The sequence below is a fragment of the Sinohyriopsis cumingii genome, chromosome 6 (genome assembly GCF_028554795.1).
Source record: "Sinohyriopsis cumingii isolate HCF-2022 chromosome 6, ASM2855479v2, whole genome shotgun sequence".
NCBI lineage: Eukaryota > Metazoa > Mollusca > Bivalvia > Unionida > Unionidae > Sinohyriopsis > Sinohyriopsis cumingii.
This window is the reverse complement of record NC_142966.1, coordinates 97,308,291-97,335,610: the sequence shown is the minus strand read 5'-3', so window position 1 is coordinate 97,335,610 and position 27,320 is coordinate 97,308,291. Positions and strand designations below refer to the sequence as shown.

At 35.1% G+C, this 27,320-nt stretch overlaps 1 protein-coding gene across 2 annotated transcripts; it reads left to right on the top strand.

Annotated features, from left to right (window-relative positions):
• Positions 1 to 9,780: 9,780 nt before the first annotated feature.
• On the top strand, positions 9,781 to 25,475 carry LOC149797506 (uncharacterized). Of its 2 annotated transcripts, none has more exons than XM_089962323.1 (10): positions 9,781 to 9,903; positions 15,362 to 15,480; positions 15,705 to 15,796; positions 17,842 to 17,940; positions 18,958 to 19,059; positions 20,094 to 20,195; positions 21,061 to 21,262; positions 21,698 to 21,787; positions 22,441 to 22,545; positions 24,856 to 25,475. In XM_089962323.1, exons 2-10 carry the CDS (start codon positions 15,400 to 15,402, stop codon positions 25,447 to 25,449), a joined length of 1,467 nt encoding a protein of 488 aa, XP_089818449.1. In that variant the 5' UTR covers positions 9,781 to 9,903; positions 15,362 to 15,399; the 3' UTR covers positions 25,450 to 25,475. The 2 variants fall into 2 exon arrangements, with proteins under 2 accessions (XP_089818449.1, XP_089818448.1); XM_089962322.1 differs by having other exon boundaries at positions 22,441 to 22,608.
• The last annotated feature ends 1,845 nt before the right edge of the window (positions 25,476 to 27,320 follow it).

The following is a 27,320-nucleotide window of genomic DNA, read 5'->3' as shown; positions in this document are numbered from 1 at the left end:
GTTCACTGTATAACTCATGTAAGTTATATGATCGTTATGTGGCATAATAGTTCTCACCAGGCGAGGAGTTCGTGATCTTCATGATACCTGCATTCGGTCTGTATAATACGACCATATGCAATGTCAAACTTTGGCAGTCACAAGTACAATTTCTACGGACAGGAGCTAAAACTCTGGACATTTAGAGCGGCCAGATTACGGGAGGGAATTTTTATTTTTTATTTTTATTTTGCACGAGTCACATGAACCGCTTAGTTAGGACTACATTGAAAAACTGCTGAAGGAAGTTGTGCAAGCCAGGAAATCCTGCCACAAGGGCGGACAAACCCTGGACGTCCTAAGAACGTCGGGAAATGGGAGCCCTAGTCACAAGTTTCCTATAATTCATTACACAGTGGATAAGCCAAAGGAAGGCGAAGCTATACAATGAAGGAGCCATTGGAGGGCGAACCTGAGCAGTGAATACGCCATTGGAGGGTGTATATATCAGTGAATAATTGTTCAGTGGGGAAGTAATAGTGAACATCAAAGTGCCCTTAAGAAATTTAGAAAAGGCAATATGAAAAAACATTTAGTGTGCAGTTATTTATGTTCCTATTGTGCAATATATATAGTATTATTCATCAGAATCATCTAATTAAATAATCTTATTTTTTGTACATGTCTGTTCTCCATAAGTAGCATTCCAACCAACAATTAGTCCGTTCAGTGACAATTCCTAATCAACATAATTTGCAAGAGCTCATTTGGTCGTAGCTCTAGTAACTAAAGAAGCTGGGTACAAAAAATTTTAATTTAGGTTGGATCAACATTGTGGTGTAGGCAATACTGCCAGTACAAGTCAGTTGACCACAACATATTTTCAAGCTAAGCCATAGCCTAGAAATAAATGAATATCCTCCATGGGGGATGAAGTCTCCGGACCGAGAGTCACTGGTCCTGCGAATAAGTCTTGATGCCAAATTAACACAATGGAGAAGAACATTAACAACGCAGCACTCTCATAAATTAAAACAATTTCACTGTAAGACTTCTTAGATAAAGGAAAAATACCTGATAATGAAAGACTGAGAAGATCATGTGTCCCTTAATATATTAAATGGGACAGGATTTGCAGAATCACGGACAAGTGATAAATAATCTTTGCACAGGGCTGGTTTATTATTCTGTATAATAAAATCAGACTCGCATTTATTTGACTCGGCACATTTATTGCTGTCAGTATATGATATTGATCTTTACCTCTTATAAATAAGCACATTTTGAATACTTCTGGATTTATTCTTTGCTTATATTTCAACCTGTAGCACTCAGAAAGCACATGCCCTTTATTCGCAAAATAAGCGCACTTAGGAAGAGATAAGGATTTGTATCAGTCTTATTGGAAGTTTAATTCTTAATGTTGTTCCAGACTGATATTTGAAAGTACTCGTATGAGACCGAGATCGGTTTGTTATTATAAAAAACTGCTGAGAGAAAGAATTTGTTGGCTAATGAAATTTTGTGAGTCAACGAATAATCATCAGCTGTACTAGCAGAAAGTTATAACGTTTTTGACCTTTTTCATATCACGATAGGTCTTGCCGTCACGATGGAAGCAAATCTTGATCAAACTCTTTCGTGAACACCACCTATCAAATAGTTCTTTTTTCCCATGCAAACTAGATTCAGGTTTGTTCACTTTGTTTTCTAAAATTCATAAGTCTTTTGTCCATATGCCTCGTGTACCAAGTCATAACCCTTCAAGATGCATCCTTTTACCGCTTTATAATTAGCACTTGTTGTATTGACAATAAAGTGTCAATTCACCAGCGTTTCCAATAAGAACACTTTGTAATTAAAGTCATATGCTCCCTTGAACATCGCAAATTTTCAGGTCGTTTCTCAAAATGAGGAAAATATTGATCTGCTTCTTTTTCTTTAAAGAGAGAACTAACGAAATTTCATCTGGATTTGTAACTGTAAAAATGTTTGAACTTCATATCCGAACCAGATGCAGACTTTCCAATCAAATCCAAAGTACGTTTATCAAGAAAATTCTTTTCGACCAAATAAGGAACCAAAATATAATATCTCTTGCTTCGTTAACGAAGCATTCGCCTCGGAAAGAACATAGTGTCTGGCAAGCTCAAGCAACTCGTCAAGGCCTCTAACCGTTACTGACCGTTACTGGTTAGGATTGTTTTTAAAAAAGCTTTCCACTTATGACATTGTGAAAACGTATTTGCTTCAAAAGTTTTCTCAGATCTGTGAAATTAAAATATCAGGGACTAAGAAAAGTCCAAAACGAAGTAAATTTAAAGTTAAAAAGCGATTGTAATTTCTATGGAGCATTTTAAAGAATAACCCCCAATTTGCTATTACGACTAGATAAATGCTAAGACACAATAACAGAGCCAGGATGAGGGTCATTTCCCATCAATTTTGTAAACACCTTCCATTACATTCTTACTTTCTAGAAACAATATACTTTGAACTCAACATGTTTAACTCTAATTAAATTGATTTTAACATATATAATCCTAAGCATAGACAAATGTTAGCTATGTAATGTGGTGTTTACACAATTGTAAGACTAGACTCGTATTCTCGTGTTATACCCTAAATTATGGACAAAGGTTAATGACAGAATACAAATTAAATGTACATTACATAAAATCATGAAGAAAAACCAACACACATTACAAATTAAACGTGCACAACAACTCTGTACAGCAGCTTTTGTCATAATTTTCAATCTATTAATTTTAAACTTCTTACTAGACTAAATTAGTATAGGTCTTTTATCAACAACTTCTTGGTAATCAAAGAATCATAGCCAAACAAATTATGGAAAGGCACATAAAGCTGTCCTTCCATGTGTTTAGGATGTTGCCTCTGTGTAGACCCACTCGTTAGAATATATTTTAATAACATCACCTACATTTCCTTGTCACAATCAGTTTCCCACTTCAATTTAATCCAATCTGCCGTATAAATTATAAACGTTTTAAATCTGTAAAATATTTATTGTAATGAAACAGATTTTCTCGATTATGATCACGAAATGACGACGATTCTGTGTATCTTTGTAAATAATATTACTACCGTTGTCACGCATGACTTTGTTTTACTCGTGCTCTCTCTCTCTCTCTCTCTCTCTCTCTCTCTCTCTCAAACATAATGTATTTCATATGACATTAACTTATATTTCATTTGCACCTTTGTTTTAGTGGAGAAGACAATGCATATATCATCAAAAGTTAGCAAAACCCATCAAAGCGGTCGAGTCCTTTCTTATTTTAATAGCAGTTCTTTCAGATGAACGGGTACATGCTTCTTACCGTTATTTATTTAGGTCTATAATTATAGATTACTGCATTTTGTATGGGAGATATGAACAAGTTTTTCGGATGATATACCGCACGACCTTGGCAGTGCATTATATCCATCCGACAAAACGAATTCATATTTTCCCATACAAATGCAGTAAACTTTTTATTTTATGCTCATTTTCTTATTCTATCGAAGGCTTAATTATACAAACATAAATATATTTCAAGAAACAAAGTAACTGAATTTATGCTGTTTTTTAACTAAATGCACAAGCGCAGATTCATTAGTACACAAGAACAACATTATTAATATGCACAAAACTCCACCAAGATAAAGTTTAACTTAGTTGCTCGCTATAACAGCACATTGGGAATAAAATGGCGCTAGAGTCTACTTGAAATTGAAATTTAGAATTATTTTGTGAATGAATGCGCATTGTAGCAACTATTCCATTTGGTCTGGAATGAATAGATTTTGGTATTATTGTCGGTGCTACGTAATTTAGAGATTTTGGACTGGATTTATCTGTGTAAATTCTACGTGAAGGACTTCTGATTTCAGCAGCGGAGCAGCATGCTGACATCTGCAAGCGTGTTTCTGTTCTGTCATTGAATGTTTTGAATCGTAATATGCGAAACATGAATTATTTCAATTGTAATCATCAAAATAACGCTATGAATATAATGTTCCATTTCATTTTGATTGCAGTAAGGAGGATTTAATTGCACTTGGAAAGAAGTCAACCTTACATTACCATTTCGAAATGTGTAAGCAAGCTTCAGAACCCGTGATATTGATCATGTAATTCGGATTAGCAGAACGAAGAAAGTAAATTTTCATGAAATTCAGGATGTAACAGAAAGTATAAAGAAGACAGCCCTTGTCACTTGCATGTCATTTGTAGGGACCCAGCAATTGTATGACCTGTCTGGCGTCTATCACTAGCCTAAATCCGAAATATTATTTTAAGAAAGTTAACGTAGAATGTGGCAAAGCAGCTGGTATGTGGCAGTCCACGAAACATCTGCTTTAGTTCATTCAGAAACAAATTTAATTAACCAAACCGTAAAGGTTCTACTACACGAGTGTACAGGATTTGTTTACAAAGTAGTTCCTAATACACTATTGTGCACACGCGTTGTACGCGTGAGTGCAATATTACCTCTGGTGTGCAGTATCGTAAAATACTCCACGATTTTGACAATGTAAAGTTAACGGAGACAAAAATGAGGATATAGTTAGAACTTTATTCAGCTTGGCGTAATGGTGCAAATTTTGTAGAATGACTTCTGTGGAATAATTTCGCTGTACATTCTGTCAGTCAGCGTGACACGTAAACATTAAGTTTGATGTATGGTTATGGTCTTGACTGAATGCAAAGTTGTGTACATTTTTTTAATATCATATACTCAGTTCATTCCCAATATCGTAGTACATTGTAATTTTGACTAAATGCAAACCGTCTACATTTCCAATATCGAATACTCAACTCATTTGTAATGCACTGTGTTAACTTTGATGGTCTATACTGATTATCACAATGTAATCATTATGCCTTGTATTTCTTCTGAAAATTATGAGCACTTAATACTTTTATTCTTATTAATCCTAATTCTTCAACACAACTGGCATTGACCACGGTGTTACCCCATCAAATTAAAGAAGAAGCGCATTTTCACACCCATGAAATCTACCTGTTTTGATAACCTTTCTTTTCCTATCTAAGTCTGGTTATCGCAGACCTGTCGTCTGATGCATGGTGTCCACGCGCAAATAGCTACTTTTAAAAAGAACCCTACATGTAATATGTTGTGCCTGACGGAGTTGTTATAAAATCTAACGACAACAACATATATTCAACAAAAAGAAATTCGTTCATAAAGCAACGTAAGGTCTCTCCACCTATTTATAACACCAATAACAAACACACACACACAAGTCGAGCAAGTTGGTAGATCTCCAGACACAAATGCAATACACATCACAATCCACCCAAAACCAACCTCTCTCAAGTGTTACTGGAAAGCCAAGACAAACCAGAAATGTGTTAGACCTGTCAAACTGGTTTATTTTAACTTTGTCGAACACCCACAGTCCTCATCAGCTGAATCAAATGTAATAGCCTAACGCGATTGCAAAAGAAAACTCCTCAACTTACCAATCAGAATAGTTCACATGCAATTCCACAAAAAGATTAATGTGGAGCGTATCACTGCATTAGTGATAACAACACTCGTCATATTTCCAGGACATAAAATATAAATGTCTGCAAGAAAGTAATGAGTTAGAAATTTCCTGCGTCCAGATTAGAACTGATGCAAGTTAAAACTCAATCCTATAAAATATATTAATCACTTACTGACAAGGATTCGGCAAATGTGGGTATGGGAGAAAGCTTGCCAGTAGCTTCTCGTGGGTCAGTGGTTCTTCCTGGGGTTTTCTCGGGTTCTTCCTCCACCATTAATACTGGCCGCCGTGCATAGCCTATTGTGTGCTGAAAAATGGCGTTAAACCCCACAACAATAACAACTTATTGTCAATTTCATACGACATGCATCGATTAAATATGATAATACAATAATATCAAATGATTTAATTTGAAATATGATGGTTCACAAGCCCTCGCACCCTCTGAAGAAGGATGGCACAATCCGTTCCAGTAAATCTGACAAGTCAGAAAACCTGCAAGCCCGGTTTTCATCAGTCTTCAATATTGAAGACACTATACACAGGCCTGATCTCGGTACTAGCAACACTCCGACTGCCCCACTCATCCAGATGCATGAAAAAGGGGTACTTAATTTCCTCCAAAACCGTAACCCACATAAAGCACCTGCACCTGACCAGATTTCGTAAAGATTATTGAAAGAGATGACCTCTAATATTTCCAGCCCTAACTTTTCTATTCCAAGCCTCGTTAAAGCAGGATCAGGCTCCATAAGACTGGAAAGGAGCTTTCGAAACTCCACTGTTAATGAAAGGCGACAAAAGCAAAGTCTGCAACTACATGCCAGTTTCCTTGACATCAGTTTGATGCGAAGTCATGGAGCACGTCTTCCATTGTCCCCTGATACAGTTCTTCGAAAGTAGCAATATTCTTTATGAAAACGTGGCTTCAGAAAGAAGAGATCATGCTAGAGCCAATTTATAATTACACTCCTTGATATAGCAGCCGGTCTAAACAACAAACAACATATAGATTCGATCCTGCTCGACTTCAGCAAAGCCTTTGATACAGTCTCTCATAAGGGCCTTGCAGCCAAGTTTCATCACTATGGTGTCAGAGGCAAGACCCTTGAGTGGATAAACAGCTCTTTAGATAGAAGAAACCAACAGGTTATGCTAGAAGGCCAGTCATCTTCATCAGCCACCGTCGCTTCGGGTGTATCCCAAGGAACCATCATGGGTCCTCTGCTTTTCTTGATCTACATCAATGATTTGCCGTTGGGAGTCGATTCCCAAGTTAGCCTTTTGCCGACGACAGCTTGCTCTGTAGAGTAATCGAATCAGACCAGGATGCAAAACTGTTACAAGCAGATATAGACCACCTACAACGATGGGAAAATGGCTGGCAAATGGAGAACAATGCTCACAAACGCGAGGTTATCAGAATCACCAACAAGAGACGGATTGTCCCAGGGATATATATATCATCCATTATCAAACACTCACGATGACATCCAAGTCCAAATATCTGGGAGTGACCATCGATGGCACCGATCATGGAACAGCTACAATGACTTTATTACAAAGAAGGCTCATAGAAATGTGTCGAGCAATTTAGGATCCATTAGCTCCTGACCGAGGGTGCTTTTAACCTGTTTTAGCTGCATTTGGACTTGCCACCACGTGCACATAGTTCACATCGAATGCGAGTATGTTTCAGAGGATCCCAGCACATTATTGGAAGAAGAGCAAGAAGTATGATTTTGTTTCTATTTTCTCATGCGTTAACTTTATGTACTTACGGTCGACAGGTCATCCATTTGTCTTAATGCGCCTTATTGGTAATACAAAAATCACGTGGCTCGAGACGCTGATTGTGCAATACTACTACTCGTGAAAATTATACGTTTTTTCTTTACTTTTTTTTTCATTTTCTAAGAGTGGCTTATAAAGCTAGATTCTACTTGGATAATTATTCAGATTTTCATAAAAGATCATAAAACATGGCCTTTATATAGACAGAAGCAATAATAGTACCTGATGATTCCTGTGTTTTGAATCTGCTAACTAAATTGCAAAGGTGCAGGGTTACTTTAATTGGTTGTTGTTGTTGTAGGGTTTAACGCCATAGTTCAGCACACGATAGGCTATACATGGCGGCCAGTATTAATAGTGGAGGAAGAACCTGGGAAAACCCCGGAAAGAACCACCGACTCACGAGAAGCTACTGACAAGCTTTCTCACATACCGAACATTGGCTGAATCTGAGACTCGAACCCACGCAGACAGAGGTGAGATGACAGTGATCCGTAACGGACAGCGCTTTAGACAACTCGGCCACTACTTTAATTGGAAAAATTGGGACAAGGACAATAAAATTATATTCGTGTTATTTTATTTGTCTCCCCACTCGGTATAGCTTCGTGGGGAGACAAATAATATAACTCCATGACTAGGATTTCCTTGCCTCGGTCCAAACCCCAACATAGATTTTATCAATTTTGTGATATCGATAGTTCTTTTTTCTTTGGTTTTTCGTCGTCTTATGATAAAACTTGTTTAACATACAGGCTGTATTGTGTCCCTGGGAAGTACATAATTCATTATAAATAATTTCGTGCCATTATTTATGATGCATACACAAAATCCAGCTTGGGTTGTGTGTTCCGTGTCCTATTGTATTAACATTATTAACGCGCAAGTTAATATTGGGGGGCGGAGGTTGTTTGTTTTCCTAAACTTGTAACGTTGTTATATAGTAGTAGTTATATAAGGCCTCGTACAACTACTCAGAAATATTAGTGTGCTAGTGTGAAACAAAATATTAGCAAATATTGATTTTGTTTACCTTTTTGTTTATGATGTTCCATGAACATCAGTGTGCAGGTGTCAAAAATAGTATTTTTGTCCAAGGTTTTACGATTTTAAATTTTAATGTTCTTGATATGTGATAGGAGATATCTATACACAAAAAGATGACAGCTTCAGGGTTCTCATGTATGTCCTGATCTTTATAACGGAAATGTCAGCAAATGTAATTTTGCCTGAAACATGATGATTCTTTTTGTAGGAATATCACCGACACGTCTTACAGCTTAGCAAATAAGATAAGACAAGAGTAGTTTTTCTACGGTGAAAGGTGTATTATATTATATTGTTTTTGGAATTCAAGTATCAAAACTTTCATTAAGGCACATCTTTAAGTTTTTCGAGTCAGTCACACGTTTTATTAGGTTGGTCAAAGCACAGCTTTATGTTGGTCAGAGACAGACACAGGAAAGCTGGCTGACATAGTAATGGAAATTCTAGCGGTTCATTTTCTTTTCACACTACTGAAAACAAATTTTGTTTAAAACTTGACATCATGAGATAATTATTCATTCTTGGGATGTTATAAACTTCTGCACTATCAATGTTGATAGCACAATTGCAGACTTCAGTAAAACAAAATCAACGTGACATTGTAAAGGATGGTACTTTGTCCGCTTATTAAGAGTAAATCTTGGCACTTGTATACTGTCTTTCATTTTTTTTACCGCGTTGTGCTTAAGAAAGAAAGAAAGAAAGAAAGAAAGAAATAAGGAAAGAAAGAAAGAGAGAGAGAAAGGAAAAAGAGAGAGAAAGGAAAAAGAGAGAGAGAAAGAAACGAAAAAAGAAAGAAAGAAAGAAACTAAAGAGAGAGAAAGAAAGAAAGAAAGAAACGAAAAAGAAAGAAAGAGAGAAAGAAAGAAACGAAAAAGAAAGAAAGAAAGACAGAGACGATACAGACAGACATAGATTTTCCGACGGGGAGGGTGAGCTCTGTAATATTATATTCTTAAGAAGAGATTCAATTTCAAATGATCTGTGAAGAAAACAGGATAGATTCCTTCCTACAACGGACGCACAAGTCTGATAAACAAATAGGATTCAAAATATAATATAAACACTCTTTCGTCGTGTAATATTGCATAATCGCTTCGGTTTAACTTTAATCTTAAATCAACTATAGATTTTGAAAGTGTCTCCATATATTAGAGTTAACGCGGTCGCTGTATATGCGTCAGAGAGAAAGAGAGAGAAACCAAAAGAGACGGACACACATAGACAGAAAGCAGCTAAGGGAGATATATAGTGCAGCTAGAGGACCCTATATATGGGACTAGTGAGTTTTCCAAAGTTACTTTCAAGAGACTATGTACACTATAATGGTGAGTAATGTTTACCTTTAGAGTCAACCCCAAGTCTCGTATTTCAAGCACTCGTGCATGCATTTTATACAATACCCTATTGTAGCTAATAAATATTCCTTGCAACACCTTTGTCGCTTGACAATAACACCGTGTTTATCTAAAGCCATGTGAGAGGCATACCAGCAAGGAGTCGATGTTTACAAAGATAATTGACGGACATGTTCACGGATCTTTATCTATATAGTATCTTGTAAGTATTATACTGTGCTATACATGTTGTTCATGTACAAAATGTATCCCGGGCGTGTATGTGTTTATCACTGAATGAGAGTTCTGTACAGTCACTTAGATAAAACAGTGCAAGTAACGGACTGTCACAAATGTGTCATAAGCCTCTTTGGACCGGATATATGGTTCGGGCTATATCACCATTCGGATGTTTCTGGTGACCTTGGCTCATCAGCATTGTAAATATTTTATTTAAAAAAAATAAGATCATATTTCATTCGTCATGACAAAATCGCCAACCAATCAGATTAGCTAGTATGTGCTAAACAGTGTTCAATGTTCTGGTCGCAACAACAAAACACTTCTACCCCCACCCCCACCAACACACACAGAGGATTGCATTTCTTTCTGCTGCTGTTCTAAATGTATTTATACAGAATTAATATGTTACAAAGAGGGAAAATCGGTTTATCGGCAATACATAGCGCTCCTTTTCGTTTTATGTACACAGCACGACCTTATAATCGATGTGTTTTAAGGTGTTAACCGTTGCACGAGCATGTCAAGACGTACAGACAGACACGTTTTACGTATACATATGTAGTATCAATAAGAGAAAATGCGTACCCTAAAATATATTACAACCAGGATATACATATATATATATATATATATATATATATATATATATATATATATATATATATATATATATATAATAATAATAATAATAATAATAATAATAATGAGGACATTGTATTGCGCCTAATCTTTAGAAGCTCTAACCCCTTTACAACATTACACAACACCTATAAGATATATTTAAAAAAACATAATGATATGATTATAAAAACAAACACCATGAAATTAGAAAACATTAAAAACAACACGCTGAGAATATTTAAGGTAGGAAAGATTATTAGGTCTTTATGTTTGTTCTTGCAGTCGAAATAAGTGCGTTTCGAGAGCCCTCTTGAATGTGATCACTGTGTCTTTGTGTCTAAGTTCAGTGGGCAATTCATTCCACGTTGCTGGGCCCTGGTATGCAAAAGAACGCTGTCCATATGACTTTGTTTTTATAGTTAGAATAATAAGTATACGATTGTCAGAAGAGGAGCGTAAATATCTTGCTGGTGTGTACATATGGGTGAGGTCGGATAGGTGTGTTGGACTAGAGTCCGACAGTGAAACGTAGCACAGAGAACAAATTTTTTGTCTGATTCTGGATCGAATGGATAGCCAGTGTAGGATACGGAGCAGCGGGGAGCTGTGCTCTGATCGTGGTACTCTAAGTATGATCCGAGCAGCTGTGTTTTGAACTTTCTCAAGTTTCTGGAGTAGATATTGAGATGAACCAGATATAATTGAGTTACAATAGTCCTGTCTTGAAAGTACTAATGAACATACAAGTGTTTTAGTGACATCAACTTAAAGATATTTGCGAATGAAGCTGATGCATCTCAGCTCAAGATATGCAGCCTTGCATATGTTCATGACATATATATATATATATATATATATATATATATATATATATATATATATATATATATATATATATATGCAGCTTCATTAATATTAATGAATATTTGTCTGAGTTTTAAGAACAATTAAAGAGGAAAAGGAGACCTGACTGATGTAGTCGGTTTATGTATCAGCCCATGAGGTAATGGTCGGTCGGAGCAAAATTTCATGCAATTTAGTCTATATTGTTAGGTGTATATTCAAAACCTCGGGATATAATTTGCAAGTTTTATAAATGTGGAGAAAGATTGACGATCCTATATCAATTATCAACCATCAAGAACCAGCTCCGGTGGCCTAAGTGGTTAGAGTGTCATCGGATGCGGGAGGTCGTGGGTTCGAGCCCCGGCTGAGTCATACCAAAGACTTGCAAAAATAGTCCTAGCAACTGCCTCGCTTGGCGTTCAGCATTAAAAGGTTAGTGTTAGGACTGGTCAGCCTGGTGTCAGGATAATGTGACTGGGTGGGACATCATGCTACATGTCTGTTTCATAATGCACAAGTGCTAGACATTACTATAAACTGACACACTGGAGAGAGGTCATAGCGATCTGACTATAAAATTGCTAAAGCTACGTTAAAAATTCGTAAATATATAAAATATATATCTATAGCTGTCCGACCACCAGGGTGGGTATAGGTCCGCCTACTTATTAGCTTAGGATTTCATTTTAAATGTTTACTTTCACAATTATCCCATGTAAAGAAACGTAACATCTTGGTCAAAACAGACAATAGCACAATAACTAGATGAGAAATGCCCAACTTGATACCTTTATCGTTGGATATATTGCATATTGAAAATCGACAAGGGGCTGAAATATTAAACCCAAAAGCACGGACAACTTGCACTGTATCTGTAATTGGGCAAAGTCTGGCGAACAATATTGGTGTGATGATTGGAATGGGTTATAAATCCATTGATATCTTTTTAACGTAGATCAGAGCGTGATATTATGTTGTTCGTACACATAAAGAAGTCGCTGGACACAAAATATATTCCCCCATCTTTGTCACGTTTCCGTTAACTCAATGCTAGGCGCACCTCCTCTTCATCATTTTAATGTTTTCAGTTTCCTATATCTGGTCAACAGAACTTGAAATATAAAAATGATACTGAAAAATAATCATACAAAATTGCAGACGTGATACTATTTAGCATACCAATACTTAGTTCTTTACAATATATATACAAAAATAGTACTATAAGCTACCTCGCTTGGCGCTCAGCATTACGAGGTTAGTATTAGGACTGGTCGGCCTGGTATCACGATAATGTGACTTGAGTATGACATCATGCTGCGACATGATGCCCCATGATGCCCCATATGACTGAAAAATTGTTAGAGCTACGATAAAAATGCAAATCTCACACAAACACACATACACATTATACATATATATATATATATATATATATATATATATATATATATATATATATATATATATATATATATATATATATATATATGTGTGTGTGTGTGTGTGTGTGTGTGTGTGTGTGTAAGGTATGTATGTATGTATGTATTTTTATGTATGTATGTATCGACATGTGCATGTATATGTATAGATGTGTACGGATGTGTATATGTGTAGATGTTTGTATGTATAGATATGAATAGAGATGGATGGATGTATAGATATGAATAGAGATGTATGTATGTATGTATGCATGCATGCATGCTTGTATGTATGTATGTATGTATGTATGTATGTATGTGTTTGACAACTTGTATGGAATGCAAACACCGCCAACAAACCTAAGAACAATAAACTCTCTACTATAGAGTGATATGCTTAAATATGTGGGACAAGGACGGTATTGTTCCGATCGCGTAGCGGTTATGTATGTTTGACTCGTGCAAACCTTTTTGAAAGTGGAACCTCGACTAGAATGTGCAATTTCTCCATGTCCACTGACAGTCCAGCACGTCTTTTTCGAGTGTGTCAACTTGCAAATTCTTTGACATAAGTAGTCTGACTTGAACTGGATGAAGAAACTGGGATGGTGTACCATGACAAAATTAAGTAATTTGAGAGGGAATTCGGTTTATGCGACAAGTTTATACTACAACATTTCCATGGAATGGTGTATCATACCATACGTATGTGCACTCTGTCTTTGCATATTGCAGATGTTACCTTTAGTTGGCATCGTATAGTCAACATAGTGTCTACATGCTATAAACGCAAATGCATATATGCATAATCCCTTCGTAAAATGTACATAAGTGTAAATTTAAGATTATTTCTTAGAGTTTTGACATCGGTTTAGAGCAATTATTCTTTCGTATTGTACATATTCTCAGACTGCTAAACATAAGATGAGTATCAGTCAATATTGTGATGATTTATGAAAGCGGGACTTCATTTTTATTTTTTTAAGGAGCGTACAGTTTAATATACATGCAGTGAGTGGCTGAAATTTATAACCTACTGCCACGCATGAGCTAATGGACTGATTTCGTTCTTGCCTTTTTAATTGGTTCATTAGGATTAGAATGTTTATCGAACTGAAATTCCGTTACGTGTTTTTTTTTTAATTTAATATTCTACCTTCAGCGTATAGGAAAATAAAAGTCGATAATATTTTGAAAAAAAATTGAGAGTCATGTCCTTTACAAAGTGTAATGAATATATATATATATATATATATATATATATATATATATATATATATATATATATATATATATATATATATATACAGAGAGGGAAAAGAAAGATTGAGAGATATGCTTTATTTTATTTTTGGCAGATGAGCAGCAGCATATACCTTGACTGGTCAAAGTTAGAACACCGATTATGGTAGAAATATTAGACGTTTTCAGAATCATGCATGAAATGTGACACTTTATAAGATTTAAAGTATTTTTCCGGCTAAATATTTCTAAGGCAGCTTACGTTTATGACGTTCTTAAGTTATAATAAATGCAGTGAATGAAGCGCGTGGAGCGTTAATGACTGGAAGGGGCGGGGCGGTTCTGTGCAAAGCGGAGACGTTTTTGATTTGAGGCGATTTTACAATGGGGGCAATTTTGTAAAAAGTGGGAGCGTTCTTGTCGGCGAGTTTTCATTTGGGCGATTTGACCCGTCTCCAGTGACGATATTTTATTGAGCTGGACTATTCAGGCACTTTCATTAATATTTCCTTTTTTTACTCAAAATTAAGCCATGCAGCATTTCGTTTTCAATATTTGAAACGTTTAATCTTGATAGATCATGCTAATGAGTCACGTTCGTACTATGAAACTTATTTTGAGAAAATAAAGAAAAAAGTGTACGACCTCTCCGGATTAATTCACGTAGCTGTGTCCGTATCTTATATGTCTCGAGAAAAATGGATCTTGATAAATACTTAGAAGACAAGCAAAACCACGATGTCGTTATGGTCAAATTAGGTCAAGCATATCTTTTGTCTTCGAAAGAAACTTGCTCTACATTTTTACGGCTTACATAGTGCCTTGCATTAATTAATGCACTTTATGGAAACTTAACATAGGAACGGAAGTTTCATTGAAAATGAAACTATTCCATAAAACAGTCGCTTCTAGACAAGAACTTAGTATTCAAATGATTCCATTCAAGGAGGTGAGGCCGAGTGGTCTAAAGCGTTCACCGTTACGGATCACTGCCATCTCACCTTTGTATGCGCGGTTCGAGTCTCGGGCTCGGCCAATGTGGATACGTGAGAAAGCTTGCCAGTAGATTCTCGAGGGTCGGGGTTCTATCCGGGGTCTTCCTCCGCCATTTGTAGTGGCCGCCATGTCTAGCATATCTTGTGCTGAAAATGGCGTTAAACTCATAACAACAACAACCATTCAAGGAGGCAACATCATTTTATGTTTTTGTCAAATCATCTGTCTATATTCGAAAGATTCAATTTAAAGAAGACATTTCATATTATGTACAAACGAATATGTCGATTTTTATCGTTATCTTACCTTTAATAGGTTCTTTTCAAGAAAGTGAAACAAATGCGCTTTCAAAGATGGGTAATTTTACCAGCTGGATCAGAGGCAATCTTGTTGACAATGACCGAAAAGGGCCGACCTCTCCGAGAGCATTGAGCGTAAGTCTTACATCATTATTTTTATTCATCTGTTCATTATCTTTAAAAATGTATACTTCTTGAAACCCCTTTACACTTTACTTTTTAAATAGTGTGTTTATGAGTTATAGATAAATGCAGGTCATGTAGATAGTAGGTCATATGTATGATTTTGACCAAGCAGCTTGACTGGTTATTCTAATTTACTTTTATAACTATTATACGATAATTTCTTTTTTTTAAAGGATCCCGAACTGGGAAGAGCTAGTGTGGCTGCCAGATCCTCTTTGGAATATGATACATCTGGCAGGTTGTCTTTGGGAAATAATCCATACGAGTAAGTGTATTCGTTTCTTATTTTCAATTTGCCAGTTATTATGCAACAGTCTATCTTTAAAATAATTTTGTCATAGAACAGGTATATATATATATATATATATATATATATATATATATATATATATATATATATACATATTGACTGTTCTTCAGTAATATCTCTTTAAAATCACTGTTGAAAAAGACAACTGCGATATAAAAAATGGTGTGGCCATACAATACTCCATTTATATGTTCATATTTAAGGCGGCAAATACTATTTATATAAAAATGTCTAATCAATTTGTCTGTTTTAGGTTATATATATATATATATATATATATATATATATATATATATATATATATATATATATATATATATATATATATATATATATATATATATATATGAGAGAGACAGACAGACAGAGAGTCATTGGTTATTAAGCTCTCTGTTTCTCTTGTTGAATTCCAGAATCTTACTTCTCTTCTGGGTGGACAAAATTTGCCCTTGTGATCTCAGTTTACGAACTTCTGATTACAGTAGATACTTTTATAACCCGCACACCTCCAGAAGAGACAGATTTCTAACAATGTCAAGAAATACCTGCTTTTGATATTTCATAATTTTTGTGCCACACCTCATCAATAAATCCATGTAATATGTTATGGACTACCAATGCACGAAGTTATTTGAATTCACAAACCATTAACAACGTCGTGATGGAAGCGGTATTAGTGACTTAAACCCAATAATCACACGTCTCTGTGAAATAAGTGGGTACAAACCAAGCATCCAAGGTTTAAGGGCTTATGGTTACACAAACATTTTATCCCACTGTTATCAGCTTGAGACCTCTGTTTCATTCATAACACTTTTTTATCATTACGCAGATTACTTCTTTTTTATAATATCTTTCAGAATTTGTCCATATTCAAGAACTCATTTACCTTCACAACAAATATTTATAGAACAAGAAAAGACTACAGCAAACTTTCATTTTCAAACCATTCTACTAGCTTCCTTTAAAGACAAATACAACTTATGTATAGTTATTATTACATTACAATAACAAGAACTAAATGGTGATGGGCATCCGGATTCACATATTGATGAACATCCGGATTCACATATTGAGCATATGTATTTAATTTCATGGAAAAGTAAATGCAGCGACAGTAATGGATTTAGTATTTATCTACTCATAACATTCATTGGCCACAGAAGCCTTTGGTTAACTGCGTGTGTGCGTGCGTGCGTGTGTGTGTAACAGAGAGACAGACACCAAGCGACAGAGAGAGTCTTTCAATAACGAATCAGTTTAAACAATGAAACCTACAGGTTAAAATTTGTACTAAGATATGTTTAGCTTCAAAATGATCAAACATATTATGTGTGTGTGTGAGACAGAGACAGACAGACAGACATTGAGAGAGAGAGAGAAAGAGACACCGAGAGAGAGACACCGAGAGAGAGTCTTTCAATAACGAATCAGTTTAAACAATGAAACCTACAGGTTAAAATTTGTACTAAGATATGTTTAGCTTCAAAATGATCAAATATCTTGTGTGTGTGTGCGTGCGTGCGTGTGTGTGTGTGTGAGACAGAGAGAGAGAGACAGACACCGAGACAGAGAGACACCGAGAGAGAGAGAGTCTTTCAATAAAGAATCAGTTTAAACAATGAAACCTACAGGTTAAAATTTGTACTAAGATATGTTTAGCTTCAAAATGATCAAACATCTTATGTTTACATTTTCAACAGACTTTGATGACTAATTCTTATGTTTGCATTTTCAACAGACTTTGATGACTAATTCTTATGCTTGCATTTTCAACAGACTTTGATGACTTTGATGACTAATTCTTATGTTTGCATTTTCAACAGACTTTGATGACTAATTCTTATGTTTGCATTTTCAACAGACTTTGATGACTAATTCTTATGTTTGCATTTTCAACAGACGTACCCACCCCTGGAAAAATAGAGGGTTCAGTCCATAAATTTACATGTCAGTGTGTTATTTTTGTACATGTGTTGCAATGCATCGTTCCATTACAGGGGAAGGAATCGCATCTTACTGAAGAAGTCCATAGAAAGTGCACGTACCGATTATATTTCAGAAGACAATACAGCTTTGGAAGAACTGCAAGCTCTTTGGTGCGTATCTATTGCTAACCAATTTCAGTGATTTTTATCTCCTTTAAAACTTAAAAGCAGTTAGAAAGAGATATCTGTAATTACAGCTAAAAGACTATTGAACTTACGAAGTCATGTGAATATTCCTTTTTATTAGCATTTCACATTCCATATTAGAAGATGTAAGAAATATTAATGTTTAAGGACAATATCAAGGCTATTTTCCGTTATTTTATATAAAATTTTGACAGTCAATTCATGATCCCTATGAATCATTTCTTTATCATCATCATCGTCATCATCATCATCATTATTATTCTTATTATTAGTAGTAGTAGTAGTAGTAGTAGTAGTAGAAGTAGTAGTAGTATTAGCTGTTTGTTTTTCAAGTTACACTTTAAGTTGTTATGTCTTGCATGGATATTGTAATAGTATTGTTAAATATACTCTTAATAAAAGGCATATATAAAGAGAGACCTGAGCAATCAGATTCATTCCTATTTTGGAATCATTTTTATTTCTTTTCTTCCTGTTTTAAGTCTGCAGACGCGTTTTATGTTGTACTTAGATATTGTTTGGAAGTGGAAAAACATTTGTTTGGACTGTTCACTGGAAACAGCTCGTTATTTGGATAATAATATTATTCTGGAACTATTGTGAATTATTTAAAGGAGTTCTAGACAAAACCATTGTGACAATGTCAAGATTCTTGACAGATCAGTACATTTCTGGTTATGAAATTTAATTAGCACTTTTCATTGTTTTGGACTTTAATAGAATTTTTCAGGATTAATTTTGGATTCACTTCGAAATACTGTAGGTTCCTTTCACATTTTCGCTTATAACATTGATATTTTAATTGTGTAAATTTTAGAAAATTTGTTGGTTTTTCTTCATTCTGTTATATAATTTGTGGCCAAAGAGTCATAACATTATAATAAGCATTTTGCATTGTGAAATTAAATTGACTAAAGTCAATGTGGGGTAAGTTTCCATGAATTAACTTCATTAACAACAAAATTACATTTCATTTTCAAGCGCTGAACAGCAGAGAACCATTAAAGAATGCAAAGAAAAAATCGAAAGCCAGGAACAAACGATTGCTCTTCTGATGTCTGATAGAAATTCTTTTTCGGTCAGGTAGGTTTGTAGTACTGATAAATGATATCGAATTTACTACAGATCGCTTTATATACTTTGATCTGGACCGCTCCAATGGCCTAGTGGTTAGAGCGTCCGCCTCGGATGTGAAAGGTCTCGGGTTCAAACCAATGGCCGAGTCAGAGACATAAAAATGGTAATAGCAGCTGCCTCGCTTGGCGTTCAGCATTAAGATGTTAGTGTCAGGACTAGTCGGACTGGTGTCAAGATAATGACTGGGTGAGACATCATGCTACATGTCTGCGGCATGATGCCCAAGTGCTAGACATCACTATAAACTGCCACAATGCAAATATCATAGCGATATGACTGAAAGAGTTTTAAAGCTACGTTAAAAATCCAAATCACACACACACACACACACACACACACACACTTTGATCTCCAGTACAAGACCAATTAAAACGTGGCATCGAAGTGATGGCATTGGAGGATGAACAGTGGAATGCTTCATTCATGTTGGCAAAAATAATCAAATGTTTGACCGCAAGTTTGGATATAAGTTTCCATCTGAAATAAAAGGGGAATAAAAGTCGTTACCTTAGCGACAAAATTTCCTTATAAGGTGTAGCTCAATTTAAGCATATGATTAATGCTCGAAGAGCAAAAGGCTGCTTTGTTGCAAAGACATTTTTTTCAGAACCCACCCAGCTAATAGAGACTGGTAGTGTGTTACCCGTTATCTTATTAGAAATCGTATAATTTAGATGACAGTTATCTCCAAATTCTTCTCCGAGGATTAATACAACCGATTCAAGTCATGGCCGGAAAATGTGTTTCATGATTGTTTTTACACGCATGCAATGTAAATAAAAATGTTTTGTTTTCTGGTTTTAATTGTTACAATGATGACACTAAAGTTTGAAATGCTACTAAATATTCATCATTATTTTTAACTTGCTTAACAAAATTTCACTAATGCATCCTGAATGAATGAAACTGCGGTATTATAACTTTGGCAGGTAACAGCATCTGGACCTATCCAACCGTAATGCCTATGATTTATTTTGTAGTGTTGATACGAAACCGAACGTGGAAGAATATGAAGGAAAACTAAAATGTATGGAGCAAACCATAGCAATGCTTAAATCCGAAAAACATGCCCTTTTGGACAGGTACATACGGTTTCAAAGTTTAGTATTGTCGATATTTTATATGCTATGGACAGTTTCGATACCACCCATTCTAAAATGACGGAACATTAAAGTAATTCTTGTTATTTCAAGTTTTGTTATAATGACAGATGTTCGTTACATATTTGTTGTGTTGCTTTAATCTTGCAGTCAGGATGTTTTCTTGTGCATGTTAGAATCAAGAATGATATAATCATGTGTTCATATAATTCTTGGTGAATAATCACATAATAATTTAAAGTCGGTACAAGCCTAAAGTTCATGCATGAACAGTGACTTTGGCTCATGTTTACATTAAAGTCAGTTTCTTTTATATGTTGACTCCATGGCAATGCAACTTCGTGAGATGTGTCCTGGTATATTGACCATTTCTCTTCTGTCAGTTGTTTTCATTATATCATGTAGTGTGTGCTCAATGGGGTTTTAGTTTTGTCCTCATGTCAAGCTAGAAAGAAATTCATCCATTAAATGGGGGGGGGGGATAGACGGACATGTGTGCTTTAAATAAGTACTTTGTTTTGTTTTTATATTGATTACTTTTCAAGAGAACAAACAATTCATGCTTATGCACCGGTACTCTCTACATATATAAATTAAATTTATCCCATTAATGTTTTTCTACGTAGCTATACACTCCCATTTAATGTCTTTCTACATATTTTAATTACTTCCATTTAATATCAGCCTACTATCTTATTTTGTTTCTACTGTTGTATCGTCTTTCCAATTAATGCGTCATTTTATTGAGTCCACATTTATATCTCATATATACTTCTGCCAGAACCGTTTCCATCCTCTCCAAATTAATATGTAATAATGTTTAGTATGTTCACAATTCATGCTCAAGACTCAGTGAAATTGGGGCCATGAAACTAAAGGACGGTAGTCCCAACATTACAGACCTCAGTGACTGTAATCGACCTGAAAAGCTGACAGAACAATTTTCAGAGCTGTATGACAACAAGTGGACAGACAGCTATCAACTCTTGACAAGTAATGGGAAGCTGATGGATAAAGACGCTGTTTGTACATTGCTTCATATTCTACAGGCAAGATATGCTTGATTTTGATCTAATTAGAAATAAGTACAATTAAGTTAATCTTTTTCTATGTTTATAAAAGCCCTAAGTAAAAATATTGGCAGAAACTTCTTCAGGTGGTTGGTATACTGTGCTATTTAACGATTGTCATAAATATCATAACTAATGAATTCATCTTTGTTATTCTTTCTGTCACATAACTGCATATACCTAGCCTTATCCATTCTTGCTGCTTCGTGACATCTAGAGCTGTTTTGACACAATACAGTTGCTATGACTTGAACTACTATTACAAATTAATCAAAAGATTGTTATATATATATATATATATATATATATATATATATATATATATATATATATATATATATATATATATATTTCACATTGTTTCAAAGATTAATTTCTACAGTATCGGGTATTGATAATATTTTGTTTCTCTAGGTGATATATGGTATCTGTTTATCAAAGTCTCAAGATTTAACCCAAGAGATGAATACTGCACTTGCAAAGTTTCTCGGGCAAGATTGTTCAGTAAGTACGAGTATAAGATTTAATTACAAGTTTCTTCTGTGGATAGCTTAACCACTCTAATATTTTACAAAGAGGCAATGTTAACATTCACAGACTGAGTTTTACAGTTCATTTTTTTTCAGCCCCGACATTGTAATAATGACACAACAAATTGTAACTAATTACGTCAAAACTGTGTTACCCATGTTGTATTACATGTACAAATGAGCAAAGTATATCGCTATTCAGTCGTATCTGACTATAGTCCTTAGCAACAAAAAAGAAGCTCGTAACAAAAACTGAGAATAACTTACCGAAAGTGATTAAAGTATTTCACCTAACACATACCATACCTTTAAGACTGTGCCAATAAAGCTGACGAGACAACCCATTTAGCTGTCCCAAAAAGACAACCCATTTAGCTGTCCCAAAAAGACAACCCATTTTGCTGTCCCAAAACAGAAAAAGTGATATGATACAGATTTGTTGCATGAAGGCCTGTTGAATAATGCACAGCAGAAAAAGAGTTTTCTTTAAAATTGCGGATTGCATTTAGTGATGATTACAAGTTGTCTGCTATTGCCTGAAATTGAATTTAAAGAATGTATTAGTACGATAGACTTGCACTCTTAATTGATCTGGTAGATTTTATTTTAAATGTTGATCTTTTTCAGACTAAAGCGAATGTAGACATTCAAGTGTTTCAAGAAAAAATGGTGTATACCATACAGGATTTTAGGGCACAGAACTGCAGCTTTTTACCGAATTCTGTGAAAAAGGCAAGGGGACCTCCTGTACATGTTAAGCTTTATTTTCAAAGCTGTTTTATTTCGCAAATCCAGGTGCAAAACACCTTCACTGCAGTTTGCTTACGTGAACTATTTTTAGCTTTAATCCATTAAAATTTCATCTTGTGTCTATTTAATTTATTTTATGCCATTTTCAACTAATTCTGCCACAGATAACGGGATGCCAAAAGCAGCTTTACATTGGTAACTATCTCGCTAGTGTATGTTTGAAATATTGTTACAGTAAAATGTGAAAACTATTCGATTATTTTATCTTGGAATCATGGCACATAATGCACTCGTCACTCCTGTAAAATAACTATCCGATTATTTTATCTTGGAATCATGGCACATAATGCACTTGTCACTCCTGTAAAATCACTATCCGATTATTTTATCTTGGAATCATGGCACATAATGTACTTGTCACTCCTGTAAAATAACTTTCCGATTATTTTATCTTGGAATCATGGCACATAATGTACTTGTCACTCCTGCAAAATAACTATCCGATTATTTTATCTTGGAATCATGGCACATTATGCACTTGTCACTCCTGTAAAATAACTATCCGATTATTTTATCTTGGAACCATGGCACATAATGTACTTGTCACTCCTGTAAAATAACTATCCGATTATTTTATCTTGGAATCATGGCACATAATGTACTTGTCACTCCTGCAAAATAACTATCCGATTATTTTATCTTGGAATCATGGCACATAATGCACTTGTCACTCCTGTAAAATAACTATCCGATTATTTTATCTTGGAATTATGACATATAATGTACTCGTCACTCCTGTAAAATAACTATCCGATTATTTTATCTTGGAGACATGGCATATAATGTACTTGTCACTCCTGTAAAATAGCTATCCGATTATTTTATCTTGGAGACATGGCATATAATGTACTCGTCACTCCTGCAAAATAGCTATCCGATTATTTTATCTTGGAGACATGGCATATAATGTACTTGTCACTCCTGTAAAATAACTATCCGATTATTTTATCTTGGAATCATGGCACATAATGTACTTGTCACTCCTGTAAAATAACTATCCGATTATTTTATCTTGGAATCATGGCACATAATGTACTTGTCACTCCTGCAAAATAACTATCCGATTATTTTATCTTGGAATCATGGCACATAATGTACTTGTCACTCCTGCAAAATAACTATCCGATTATTTTATCTTGGAATCATGGCACATAATGTACTTGTCACTCCTGTAAAATAACTATCCGATTATTTTATCTTGGAATCATGGCACATAATGTACTTGTCACTCCTGTAAAATAACTATCCGATTATTTTATCTTGGAATCATGGCACATAATGCACTTGTCACTCCTGTAAAATAACTATCCGATTATTTTATCTTGGAATTATGACATATAATGTACTCGTCACTCCTGTAAAATAACTATCCGATTATTTTATCTTGGAGACATGGCATATAATGTACTTGTCACTCCTGTAAAATAACTATCCGATTATTTTATCTTGGAATCATGGCACATAATGTACTTGTCACTCCTGTAAAATAACTATCCGATTATTTTATCTTGGAATCATGGCACATAATGTACTTGTCACTCCTGTAAAATCACTATCCGATTATTTTATCTTGGAATCATGGCACATAATGTACTTGTCACTTCTGTAAAATAACTATCCGATTATTTTATCTTGGAATCATGGCACATAATGCACTTGTCACTCCTGTAAAATAACTATCCGATTATTTTATCTTGGAATCATGGCACATAATGTACTTGTCACTCCTGTAAAATAACTATCCCATTATTTTATCTTGGAATCATGGCATATAATGTACTTGTCACTCCTGTAAAATAACTATCAGATTATTTTATCTTGGAGTCATGGCATATAATGTACTTGTCAGTCGTGTAAAATAACTATCATATATTATCTTGGAATCATGGCATATAATGTACTTTTCACTCCTGTAAAATAACTATCAGATTATTTTATCTTTGAGTCAAGGCATATAATGTACTTGTCACTCGTGTAAAATTATGTTATGTGCTTGCTTAGTTTTGAATTATCGAGTTTTGAATCAAATTTGGAAATATATTTGACAGCAGGTACAGCGGGTAAAAACCCAACTTTATATGTTGGCAAAATTTTAAAAGATCCATAAAAAAGCAATTGATCATTAAATTCTTGTTTCAAAAAAAATCAAAAGTTTAATAAACAGATGAGTCACATAAAATATGAAAACTATCTTCTGATCACTAGTTTATCTGTGAACTATTTTATTTATAGGATATCAAGCGAAAACTACGAGTTGACGTAGATGAATCCATACACAAGCTCTGCAAGGATTACATTGCAGAATGTTCCCGGGTTTGCTGGAATATGTGCATAAGGAACCCACCCATGTACATTACATCAGAAACTGATGATCTATTCAATAAGGATATTTACGTCCCCTACACAAAGGCAGGCCCTTGTATTGCATATGTCGTGTGGCCAGTTGTGTACCTGCACAAAAATGGACCAATTATGAAGAAGGGTGTAGCTCAGGGTAAGAAAAAAAAATCCACTTTAACAAAAGTGGATGATAACTATACAGACCATACAGAAGATATTGAATCTGCGGTTGTTAAAAGTCCATCAAATGAGAAAGTTGACTCAACATATGACGTGAAATTTATCAATGAAGAACAATCGGATGGCCTAATACATGCAAGAAGAAATTCAGACCCGCTCCCAGATAAACAGACCCAAGTGCATGATGCCGCCAACAGAAAATTTAAGTCAAAAACATTAGACACACCAAATAAAACCAAAGAGAAGCCTTCCAAGATTCCCATATTTTTAAAAGCTGACTGGAAATTGAAGAACCAGGCCGTGTGAAACGATGTTTAAAATATGTCCGAGTGTTGATGTGTCCAGTCTTAATTTTTTATCATGCAAATAGTAAATCACATGCAAGGGGACGATGGATGGTTCGTTGATATGAATTAGTACTAATTAACTAATTAATTAGTACTAATTAATCTCTCAATTAAAAGAATTATTTGCATCGTCTCCATGCTTCTAGTAGAGATCTTCCAATTGATATTGCCCATCCCAACGCGAGTTCCGAGATGCATTAGCAGCAGAGAGGGTGAACAGACCAGTTTTGGACTAAGTCTTCTTTGAAAATAATTCTTCATACAAAAAAAAGAAAATACAAGGTCAATAACATCAAACCGAAGCCTCTAACAGACCGATATTTTCTCTGATTGGATTGGCTCATTTGTTGCTTTATCTTTGTCGTTCGTCATTTCAAATGTGGTGTTTTGTTTACCTTTCGGACAGTCATGTTTGGTCACACCCTCTCTGCTGCAGTGTGTGAGTAATTAAATAATTATTATATCAATAATGGAATCTCGCACAGCTAGATTAGCTCGAAAGCAGTTGGAGGCAATTAAAAAATATATCCTTGTCCGTGATCCTCTTAGACGATAATTACAAGCGCGTTAGAGGGTACAGAACAGCTATTTAAACCAATTGTCGAACCAACACAAAAATAGTCACAGCAGCTGAGGCGGCTCAAAAAGCTATTGAAACATTGCCGATTGATATTCCTGGTCGTCTTCCACCACCCCAGCTACCTTCTCTACCACAACTTGAAGTTCAACAACAACCTCTGCCAATAGTTAGAACTAACATTATGAATAAATTTACGCCTGAGTGTATTACCGATATCAAGGATAAAGACACATTACTGGATTTTGTCGCGTATGGATATTATGAAAGAGACAAATATGTAAAATCCGAATATGTTAAATCGATGAAATCTGCCGATTGGATTAGGGATGTATATCACATCGCTACTGATACTCAGCAAATCAGATCTGATAAAGATGTTAATCAGTTTAATATTTTTAACCGGACAGTAGATAAGTATATTAGACAACCAACTCAGGAATGGAGACCAAAAGAAGAAGAAATAAAGTTGAAACTTAAAGAAGCTAAGCAATCAAGGAAACGAAAAAGAAATGAAGCCCAAACTTAAAGAGGTTGAACGAACAAAGAAATAAAAAGAAGAAAAAGATTTGAAATCAAAAACGAAGGAAGGAACCACGTTCATCAAGTACGAAAAAAGCAGAAGAAAAAGCAGGAAGCTGTCGGATCGATTGGGTCACTCGAGGAAGTGGTTTTATTACTCCATGTCACATCAACGTCCTTGCCAATATTGAAACACTAGAAATTCTGATTGGCGGAAACAAGCTGATAATAACTCCCCAGAAATTATTAATGAAGCAGCTGATATTTGTCAACGATTATTTACAGGCGGTATCATGGACATTAATGTTTATCGGTCTCTCATCGATTAAGGGTATGCAATTAGATCAGTGACAAGAAAATAAGATGATTATACATGATGATCAAAGTGGACCGATCATGGATGGTCAGGGCGATAAATTCGCGATTACCAACATGCAAATCCATCTACGGTGATGGACTTTGTGATGTTCTTCATGGTCTATTTATAAGAATAGTCCAAAAAGCAACACCCATTGCAAAACAACTGGGAATGGAGGCTACTGACGTTGCTCGTGATAAGGTATTGGTGTTGTTGCTAATGTTGCTAGTAAAGCATTCTCAGCAATCAAGAATGGAGTAGCACGATTAATACGACGAAAACCTCACCCAGTAAAATTACCCAGCACTGAAGTGATGCCTGCAAATGTTAGTAAATTATTAAGTCAAGCTGCAAATAAAATACTAGCAGACTT